General features: G+C 38.9%; 2 protein-coding genes across 6 annotated transcripts in view; one reads left to right on the top strand and one right to left on the bottom strand.

The window, feature by feature from the left end:
• Nucleotides 1-3683, bottom strand: part of clec16a (C-type lectin domain containing 16A) — a 47333-nt gene extending 43650 nt beyond the window's left edge. For both annotated transcript variants that reach the window (XM_028598709.1, XM_028598708.1), the window contains exons 1-2: nt 3434-3683; nt 2409-2537 (exon numbers count right to left, since the gene is read on the bottom strand). In XM_028598709.1, coding sequence (XP_028454510.1) covers nt 2409-2537; nt 3434-3507 — 203 coding nt within the window. In that variant the 5' untranslated portion in view covers nt 3508-3683. The remainder of the gene's footprint in view (nt 1-2408; nt 2538-3433) is intronic.
• On the top strand, nt 3045-7735 carry dexi (Dexi homolog (mouse)). 4 transcript variants are annotated; one of them, XM_028598710.1, is made up of 3 exons: nt 3045-3138; nt 5824-6381; nt 6670-7735. In XM_028598710.1, exons 1-2 carry the CDS (start codon nt 3121-3123, stop codon nt 6217-6219), a joined length of 414 nt encoding a protein of 137 aa, XP_028454511.1. In that variant the 5' UTR covers nt 3045-3120; the 3' UTR covers nt 6220-6381; nt 6670-7735. The 4 variants fall into 4 exon arrangements, with proteins under 4 accessions (XP_028454511.1, XP_028454515.1, XP_028454513.1 ...); XM_028598714.1 differs by lacking the exon at nt 3045-3138 and adding an exon at nt 5406-5490; XM_028598712.1 differs by lacking the exon at nt 3045-3138 and adding an exon at nt 5412-5691.
• The last annotated feature ends 3606 nt before the right edge of the window (nt 7736-11341 follow it).

An 11341-nucleotide genomic window follows, 5' to 3' on the forward strand; every position in this document is an offset into this window, starting at 1 on the left:
CTTCTCTTCCTCCACCACTCTCTTCTATTCTTGCCTCTCCTCTTCCATTTGTGTACTTTCTGTCTTGTATTTTTTCTCTCTCACTTGTTCTTGGCGCTTTTATTATTTAGCACCTGTCAACCATAGAACAGAAAACCTTCTCATGCAAACCACGCATTGGACGCGCATATTTATAATCTGATTCAATCAGATTATAAATATTAGTCCTTATAACCGCAACACATACTGTTTTTTTTAACTGTCAACAATGCTTTAGAACAGATTTATCGCAGAAAAATGAGAAATACTTGGTGGACCCAGATTTTATAAAATATATACCAACACTACAAAATCAAAACCATTGCCATGGTAACGTATAAACTTGATAAGGTCTTAAGAATGAAGAATGATTGTGATTGAGTCACTAGAATTGACTTTTTAGAACTCTTGTCTTTAAGAACTAAAGTCTTCTAGAATTTTTTATTTTTTATTTCAACACTACAAAACCTCATACTGTTCAATGCATAAAGAGGTAGTCTGAAACACCTTCAACAAAAACAAACGTAACATTTAGCCTAAATACTCAAACACAGAAACTATGACAGTTATCAATTATCCTGAGGTCAATGTGCTGCGTTTTTACATTTATATGATATTGCATTACAACTCCAACAATAACACTGCTGTTTTCAATTATAATGACAGGGTTTATATTTCCAAACCATATTTGTGTTTTTTTTGGAGGGAGGTGGCAACAACACTATTAAATGCACAGCATTACACAGTAATATATATATATATATATATATATATATATATATATATATATATATATATAAATCATGAAATTGCAATGCAGGGGAAAATACATTTTATCCAACTTAATATAAATTGCCTCATTAATCAACTCTTTGCAGGTATAGGAGTCAAGCCAGGTGTTAAAGCAGACATATTATGCTTATTTTCAGGTTCATAATTGTATTTTGAGGTTGTACCAGAATAGGTTTACATGGTTTAAGTTTCAAAAAACACCATATTTTTGTTGTACTGCACATTGCTGCAGCTCCTGTTTTCACCCTGTGTTCCTGTGTTGTTGCACCATTAGGCTAGTATTTCAGTTATCCCTTTGTTAAAAAGAGTAGGACAACAAAAATATTTATAAAGCACTGCTGTGTAATTCCAAGCCCAACGTATCTTAGTGACAGTGTTTTATGACAGGCCCTCACATAAAGCACACAGAGATCATAACACACAGCATGGGATGGTAGCGGTTTTACTTTTACACCCCACGGTTCATAGGCTTTCAGAGAGATCTCGCTTACTTGGCTAATAATTGTGTTTTGACTTCTTTTTTTTTCTTCTTAGTAACACCATCTAATAAAAGGCAATGAGCCAAAAACTAATCTTAAAAAGAAAGACAGGAACCTGTTCAACCATCATTTTTGTGAGGATTTTGTGACATGCATCTACACTTTTATATATGCTAATTTCACCCTAAAACACCTTGCAGTTTATCACGTCAAGCTCATTTTAATTGGACCTGATCTCAGACTGGCTAAATCTAGCTACATCACAGTAAATACTACATTTAGAAAGACAAGAGCACTCCCGTACTTTGCACCATAGCTTTTCCTGTTTCAAATAATACAGCCAGAGGGGGCAAAGTGGATAAACAGAAGTGATGACATGCAGCACTAATTGCCGAGCTGCTTCTGATTAAAAACAAAAGACCATGGTTTCATGAGCTTCATTTCCCAGAGATGACTGAAATGAGTCAATCCGAGGACTTACAAAATACAAACATTTTAGTTACCCAGAATATTTTTTGATTAAATAATTACTTCTACATTTTTACATCCTTATACGTCTTAACATTTTTTTTTAAATGCATTTTTCCACACAAGTATGTTAAAGTACTGTTTTACTTAGTCTTGAATGGTTCACAGTCAGAGATCAGAGCAGCATGACGGATCAGTAATTAGCAATGTTGCTATATAGAAGGTGGGGGTAGGAGTCTTAAATTGCTTGCAAGTGAAAACTGGAGTATGGTTATTCGTCTATCAGTTATAATGTTAGTGAAAACTAAATCGTTTTCAAGTTGAAGTTTGCCTGTGCAAATATCGCCCATGGATTTCGGTGGCACCTAGATTGGTTTGCAGCTGCTGCTGCTGCTGCTGCTGTGGTCCAGTTTAACGCCCTACACTGCTACTACTATTATTAGTAGTCATAGTTCTATTATCTTTACTGTTACTATAGTTGCCACTGTTCATCGTGTCATTCCATTATACCCACGGCTATAATTATTATCAGTCATATTTCTCTTTCTCTCCAAAGGCTTCTCATACATTTCTGTGTTAACAAACCATCTGGTGAGTCAGGCTACATATTTGTACTTTCAGGCGAGGGATTTGACATTGACTGGTACTTACTCAAATACAGAGCTGTCATTCTGGTCCCCCCAGATGAGGATCTCTGTGATGGAGCGGATGGTCTCCACTAGAAGATTTCGGTTGTGGTCCGTCACTGTGGTGTTTTTGGTCAGGACATGGTACATATACCTGATAGAGAGACATGAATGAAAGAAAGATGCTGTGAAAAACAGTGGTAAAAGCTGTAGTGTTATGTAGACATAAGTGGACTTTTCTCTACAGACCAGAATAATGAAACAACCTATATTCAAATAAAACCCATCTAGAATGTCAAAAAATAAATAAATGTGTTATTACTATGAGCCTACAAAAGGTAGTTTCTAATTTAAAATCAACGGGCCATATATTCCAAATACCGGTAGTGTAATGTATTAACCACCCAATTCAAGCCACTATACACTGTAGTTACACCCACACGTTTTCATTTATTTTGCTCGATTACACTGCCTCTGTGGGCGTGTGCAAACTGAGCTGGATGTTCTCTCTCACTCTCCGTTTAATTTGTTGCACCTGTTGTGGTGGGACAACTTTAAGTTATGTCATTCTAAATGGCAATTGCCACCATAGCTCCCCTAACGTTACTTGATTTAATCTGAGCAGATGTCTAGCTAATCAGCAAGAAGAACTGAAAACACCTGTGCAGGCCTTTTACATGGCTATGCTTCGATTGTCAGCTTGTATGGATAGTTAATGGTTGACACTGGCCTTATTAATGTCCAAAACCATTTGGGTAAGGTTAGTAACGTTACAGTGTCAATTCTGTTTTAGGGTGGATTTTCACTTTAAGCTAACAGCTAACGTTAGCTCACATGTCTATCTACCTTGCCAAACAGAATATAAACGACACAGCAACCATACATTTGAGTTAACGTTAGCTGACTGGACAGCTACAGTTACGTTAGTAGAGTGCTGATATTTTAGCTGTTAACAACTAACGTTTAGCTAATGATAATAACGCTGACACAGTCGTTCTCAAACTGTTATCATAGAGGATAACGTTAGCGTATCTTATGCTAGCCACTCACTTCAAATGGTCCAGGGAGTGGATGTTTTTCGCTTTCCCCTGTCCTCCAACCCAGCTCCGTGACCGGCCAAACATGGCTGTGGTTTTAAAGGGTGTGATGTTTTGACAGGCGCGTTATTTCGCTAACGTTAGAGTCCGCAAATCAATCCATTACACCCACTTTCCCGTAGAGATAGCTACTTCGCAAACAGAAGGTGATAGGCGGAGATAGCAGCGCTGAGGGGTCATTACGTAACAGGTTGATGTGTGTGGTTTGTCTGGGAGTTGCTGTTCTCTCCCCACATTGCAGCATACAACAGCGAGTGTAGGGAAACTACAACATTCACTTCCCGTTTAGCAGTGACGGTTAAAGCACGCGACACGTCCTCAAAGGCCAATCACAGCAGAGCTTGTCAAGCGGCGAGCCAATTAACTGCCGAGGCTTCAGGTGTCGCTTTGTGGTCGGGACTGTTTTGATGCACTTGACTGAAATGTTAGGTACGGTTAGCCGTGAAAACATCGGCAAAAGCGTGTATTTTTTAGTGATGGCGAACTGAAGCTTTCTGAAGCAGTGAAGCTTTCAAGCCAATTGTATCGAAAAAAGGTTCACTACTCGAAGCTTCAGAACTCTATGAGGACATCTGGTGGTGAAGTTAGGGATAGCATTGTGTCACAAACTGTTTCACAGTTATTAGCCATGAATGTCTTTAGAGTAAGCCCGACCCAACCCGAGCCCGTGCGCGTTGTGTCCAAGCCCGGCCCGACACATTAACTGGAATCATGAGCCCGATTTTAACCCGACACTTTTTTAATACGTCTGACGTTCTCATACAATTCAGAGTTGTTTGAACTGCAGAAATCTGTTTAAAATGATCTTAATGAATAATGCAACAAGGATGTAAACTGCGCTGTTTGTTTATTCAGAATGGAACGGATCGCAAATGGATCTGAATGAAGAAACGTAAAAAAACAAAAACTCAACGTATTTCTCTGTGAGGGCTTGCCTTGCCCTCCCGCTTGGAGAAGTAACAAATGAGGACGTTGAAGGCTGACTATCATATTTTCTGCTACGGCAAAAGCCTGCTTCATGTGTCTGTTCATCATCCAAGTCCCCGTTTTATTTGCTGTTATAGGCGACAGCGTGCCGCACTTAATGCACTCAACAAAGCCGACACATATTGTCACTGCCCACGACTTGTTTAAAATGGTTCCATACCTCCGACTTTCCTCCAAACTTGCTCAAAGGTAATTCTCCTATTTCTGATTATAACATAGCTTTCTCCCCACCCAATTAGGCTATAGGCCTAGTAAAAAACACAAAATCTTGATCAAGGGCCCGGCCTGGCCCGGCTCGGCCCATGATAGTGGCGGAAAATAACGGCCCGGCCCGAAAGTCTGGCGGGCTCGGGCTTGGGCAGAGAATCTAAACTCTACTTTAGAGTTGAAGATGAACACATTTTGAGTATGAATTCATTGATAAATAAATAATGACATAAATAACTAAGCCTATATGTGGGACCTTGCATAAATAAAAATGTAATTGCCTTCTCCGCCAAAAAAAAAGAACTATAAAGTTAGGATTTTGGTTGTGAACTGTCTTGTCTTTGAAAACAAATACATCAATTTGGGAGGGAAATGAATGAAGAACACATTGCACATTTCACTCTCATTTCTGTGATTAGGCCTATGTAGCCTAGAGAAACATTGTCTCCTCAGCCAAATAGGTGAGATAGGCAGTGCAAGGCACTCTAAACTCTCTGTTATTAACTCTCTACTCACTATAAACTAGGCTACTCGCTATGAACTGTCTATTGGCTATACACTTTCTTACTGGCTATAATAATCTCTCTATTAACTAACTCTCCTGACTCGGTTGACTCTCTACTGCAACAACCCCAGCCCCGTGTCGCGCTGCTCGCGCAGCTTTTGAATTGAACTTCGAAAGCAGTGACGTGGGTGTGTGTGAAACAAAGCTTCGGACGTCACTGGTCACGTGATTATCTCCAAACGAATCGAGCTTTGAAATCGAGAAAATTGGTTCATGTTTTCGATACATGCCTCGAAGCAGAGGGTTCACGGGTAACATCACTAGTATTTTTAAAATGTTTCGTATTTCCCGGACGGATGTTTAACGGTATACAAGAAAACTCCAAATAACTTTGCTTCTAGAAATGTTCGCATTTCTTTTCACTAGCATTGCATGCTACTGTTTTTAGCCCCAGCCAGCTGGCATGGCTTGAATTCCGCAAACCCAAAGAATGCGTCGAGCTAGCTAACGGGGTATTTTGATACTTTCTGCCGGTTATTTTTTTAGCTATGAATGTTACGGCCTGTGTTGCTGTTGTTTTCTTCTGTACCTTTTTACAGATAAAATATAGCACTTAAAAGCTGCCTCTCAATCACTGTTTGCAGATCGGGACGAGCCGAAATGGACGCCCCGTCACCCCAGCAGACAGATTTCTAGTGGTGACACCAGCAACTCCAGTCCGCCACATCCTGGCCCCGCAAGGACCCAAACCGCGGCTCTCTTGTTTTTCTATGACCCATCCGATTTATGCCCAGCTAGATTCGGTAGAATCGCTGTTGGACGAACTTCCATATATGTTTTATCTGGGCCTGTTCTTTGTGAACGTCCTGATCCTCTATTATGCCTTTCTGATGGAGTACATCGTCCTAAATGTGGGGATAGTATTTCTGCCTGAGGATATGGACCAGGCGCTGGTGGACCTCGGGGTGCTGTCCGACCCGGCCTCTGTCCCTTATGACACGGACAACGAGCTGGATGTTTTTGAGGGGTATCTTGAGTGACAGGGCGGTCCTGGAGCGAGGGAAATAAATGTTAGTGGCGGCGGTGGTGATGATGCAGAGCTCCGGGGCAGATTGGACCAGCGTAAACACTCTGGTCACTGATGGGAGGAAAACATGCATCAAAGCGGATGCTGTTTCTCACACAGACATATCAGTGAAAAAGTAAGCAGAGAACACAAGACATGCTGTGTTTTTTTATTTTTTATTTTTTTTCTGTTTCATGGTCAGAATAAGATACTAGTATGACATTATTACATAGAACATTACAAAAACAACTTTGTATTTTGATGGAGTAACTGATACAGGAGGTTTTGTGATTCTAAACAAAATGTGTATACACAAAAGCTCACCCTCTTTATTTTATGTTGTAAGAGAAGCTATGTTTTGGTAATTTGGTATTCTCTTAACTCTTTTATTATTATTTTTATTTAATTTTTGCCACATCTCTAGGTAGCCTGAGGAAGCGATTCAGCACCACCGGCCACATGAACAGCGACTGTCCCATGGGAAGAGCTCTCTGCACTGGATCAGCTGTCGGTCTAGTCCGTTGCCATTCTAATAGCAATTGACTCCAATAGGACACCATGGAGTTAGCACTGGCATCTGTGTCCTCCACTCTAGACACAATGAAAGATAAAAAGGAAGCACAATGTGCTCTAAGTGGAAAGAGACGACTGATCCCTGGGGATGTAAAATGAACGTTACCAGAGATGACTCGGATCGTCTAAATTGCGGCCAGTTCAGATACAGTAGCCCGATGTGGCTGGCATTTCCACTGAACAACTGCCCAGGCTGTGCAAGATCTGGTAGTCGACTGCTGAAGGAGTGAATTAAAACTTGCCACTTCAGTCACAGTGTGACGTCCTACACAGTGTGACGTCTCAGAAGCACTGGCAAAGAGTTGGAAAACCATGTCCACTGTAGGTCTGTTGCATACTTAATCACTCACAGTACAACTATTTGTCCTTTTTTTTTTTCAGAATACAGAATGCATTGCTACTTTTGCAGGCACATAGATCATTGAGGTGTACATTTGAAATGTGTCTTTTGAGGTCATCCATACTGTATATTTGCTTCAGGGATGTAGACCCACTCAGGAGCACCGATAGAAACTGTGGGTGCACTGGCAAGACACTGATACTAGACACAGGCTGTGAAACATAGGAGACCCTTAATCTTTCCAAGCTCTCTTAAGAATCAGAAACGCCACACTTGCCACACTCTTTACGACAATGCAGCAAGTATTAAAGCATGAAAAAGAACCTCCGAAGAAGTGCTTCAGATATTTGACTTTTTCATCCTTTAAGTGTTGCATTCGTGTTTTTGTTTTTTAATGTTACAAATGTGTGTTAGACACAGAAAAGACTTGACGCATGATATTGGTTGTGTGTTTTAAAAAGGTTTAGTTGTCAAAGTTTGGTTTTATCACAGCATCTTCTGTTCAGTTTGTTATGAATTTTGGAATTATGTTAATGTATATTCTTGGCAGCAATAATAAACAGAATTTAAGCAATGAGGCAATTCAATACTATATATTTGCAAGCCTTGAAGGTACTGTACATACTGTAGGTCCGTGAAGAGCACTTATAGCCCAGCTAATTAACAAACATTGATTTTTGTAGGCAATGCAGAGGAACCAGTATTTTCTCACAGCACCTGTCTACCAGAATAAGCAAATATCAAAATAAAACTAAAATAGTCATTGCAATGTGGTGACAGTCGTCCACCAAATAACTGATGTTTAAACATATTTGCACATGCACTGGTCATACTCTAAACAAGCTTTAGTCCAGGATGTCATTAGCTGACTCAGTGTTTTGAACGTTATGTTCTGCTAGACAATCTTCCACCAAGATGGGGTTTTCACCAACACACAGTATACAACCAGATAATTGCCCACAGCCACATTGTGAAATGAATGAAAAAAGAAAAAGCCATGCTGCAACTCAAGAACAAAGACAGGGATGTTAAAAATATGATTGTCAAAAACACTGACGACAGCGCAGTTTAATATGAACAGACTACGATATTTACCATTTCAAACTGATTTCTTTTACCACGCGAGACTGATTTTCAAATCATTCGTACCAGAATTCAACCAGTATTGATTAATTATGACTTCTAACCAAATTATTTCTTTGTTCTGGATTAAGGCTACCAGTAAGCAATATTTAGTGGTGCCATTTTCAATGTTTTGGATTGTTTATGCGTTTGTATAAATCAGTGTGTCTATCTTTGGCGGGATAAAAGTGAATCTGAAACAGCATTTAGATCACGTGACACTAAAGCTCAGGATACTAATATTGATTAAAATACCATAAAACATGTTTGTATGGCATCTGATCAAAAAGATCATGGAATCAATACAAGGAAAGGGCTCACTGTTGATGAACAGTGAATCGTATTCTGAAAATCAACTGCGAGTGAAGCTGTGAAATGGGGGGAAGATCTTACTTTTGTATGAAAACTGTTTATAAATCACTGGTGTAATAGTTGTGGCATTTTCCCGGCCTTGATACCACACTGCTCACATCTTAATTTAGTGGAAACTCATGATACTTCCCAAGGATTGTAACAGATGGGTAACAACATGCAACCTTTACCCAGTGCTTGTGTCGACCCTCCACATCTGCTTCTTTGGAGACATGCACATGCTATGATAAGCAATGGATGGTAACAGAGTTTTATTTTCTACTGTGTATTTAATAAACTTTGAGCAAATACCAAATAGCTTTTTCGCCGTTTCCTTCAACTGTCATAGCGTTTGTTCATTTTATTTTCTACTGTGTATTTAATAAACTTTGAGCAAATACCAAATAGCTTTTTCGCCGTTTCCTTCAACTGTCACTTTAGACGTGTGTTCATTGATTATCTTGCAGTTGACAGAACAATTGTTTTAAAGTGATCTCAGACTGTTCACTTGTTAGCGTGTGCTTTTTTTGGTCTCACTTTACATTTTGTCCACAAGAGAGCATTAGTGCACCAGAGAACAGCAGGAGCTAGGTGTTTTTTTTTTTTTTTTAATTGAATCTGGATAAAATTGATCCGGATTTGGAAATCCCATATTTTGCTATCCAGGATCACCTGATCCATCTTACTTTCATGCCAGTTTTTTAAAGGAACATTGGATTGGATCACTGTGATCCAAAATACCAAATTTCAGGATTACCAAATCCTGTTTACCAGAGCCTTAAATGGAACCAACAGTGTAGCCTACTGGCTTAGCAAAGAACAACAGGTAGGCAAAATACCGGTGGCCGCAAATAGCCATTGTTTGTTTTCATTTAAGAAACAGAAACACTAATAAACAAACTTTTTACATTCCTTATTTTGTTATGTTTGTTATAATGTTTACCATATCTCATTAGATGTGACATGCTTCATATATGCTTCAAATATGAAGAAATGTATATATCATCAGTAAACATAGATTTTTGTGATCATTCACTTCAAAAAAAAACAACCTCTCTGATTTTATTTGGTTCGAAAAATCACAACTGAATCCATCCTTCTGATGGGATCAGGATAATCCTGTTATTTTTTTGGCTCAAATAGATCCCAAACCGAGTTCAAAGTTTTGAAAAACCCAAAGGGCAGGATTGATCCAGATCAAATGAAAAATCGGATTACATGCTCTGATCTTAGTTCGGAATCCCTCTTTTAAAATAGGCCCAGGTCTTCAGATTTATTTAAAATCTGCAGAGCATGCCATTAATATAATGTCTGTGGTTGACAGCTGACATTACTTGACGTGTTCTGATGTGATGCACTGCAGCCTCCTGCTGTTTCTGACTGAGGAAAGGGTTAAAAATTTCATCTGTAATACCACTGATATTTGAGATTGTTGTGATGCAGCCGTACAGTATATCAAGATTTAAACCGTGTGTGTGTGTTCCTGCATAAAAAAGCATGAATTCATTCATATATTACTCAATGAACTATCAGTAATGTACAAGTATTAATAGTATCTCATTTATCTAAATCAGGGGTCGGCAACCTTTTTGATATGAAGTGCCCTTTTCAAAATTTCTTGTTTATTAGTGTGCCATGTTAACATAATTTTTTTTTATGACATCACATCAAAATGTAATATCCAGGGAATCTGTAATAATCAGGACCTTGTAATTATTATTATTATTGTATATTATTATTATGGAAACATGGTTTTAGTATGCAGTCCTGATTGGTGGAAAATGGGCTGACAAAAATATCACTGTCAAAGAGCCTGAAGTGAAAAGTTGTGGAAAAGCCCAGCTTTAATGATGAATGGACTGATAAGCAGGTCCTGTATGCCTCATTTTCAATGAAACGATGCTGTGGCAAAATAATAATAACACAACCAGCATCATTATCAAGAATGAAGAACACGAACATAACGATTGCGTCATTCACGTGCATATTAAGTAGCCACATGTATTTGTTTTGGTCTAATAATGCATCCATATTTACCGCTCCAGCGGAGAGGATGGTTTCTTCAGACAGCTTAAGTTTATAAGAATTTGTCAAAATTTCAAGATTCCCTGCAAACTAAGAAAAATAGACCACAAACCGACAGCTTTTCTTTTAGCTTGTTTTGTAAAAATTAGCTATTATATATATAGAGTATAAAGCTGTGTTTGCGTAAAACAGCGCGGTGGACAAGAGTGGACTGAGCAGACAGAGCAGATTGAAATATTGCTTTCTACATGTTGATGCCGGTCTACACAGGTGAGTGAACTGATACGTAGTGACTTTTAACTCACGAAGGTTTAATTGTAGCCTCCTTACATTAATCAACTATTTTCTTTTTCTGTTTATGGAGATTCAAGTATGGCGTTGTCCATTTCCATAGTAACTGCTGCTTGTATTCTTCCTTCTCATATCACTTATATAGTCACAATATTGAAACAAAATCAGCTAGATTAGAAGTGTTTCACATCTATGACGTACGTGACAAAATGCAAAACTTCAAATTAGCCCCAAAATCAGACTGAATTACCATTCTGGTTCACTTCATACATTTGAACTGATGAACAAATCTGAGTAGTGGGTGGTGGTTTGAAAGTCTGGTAAAAAGAACAACATTGTCAAGCCAAAGCGTCAGAACCTCTGACATCCTGACTTCTAACCTTGGTGTTAAGAT

This window comes from Perca flavescens, chromosome 15 (genome assembly GCF_004354835.1).
Source record: "Perca flavescens isolate YP-PL-M2 chromosome 15, PFLA_1.0, whole genome shotgun sequence".
NCBI classification, from domain to species: Eukaryota; Metazoa; Chordata; class Actinopteri; order Perciformes; family Percidae; genus Perca; species Perca flavescens.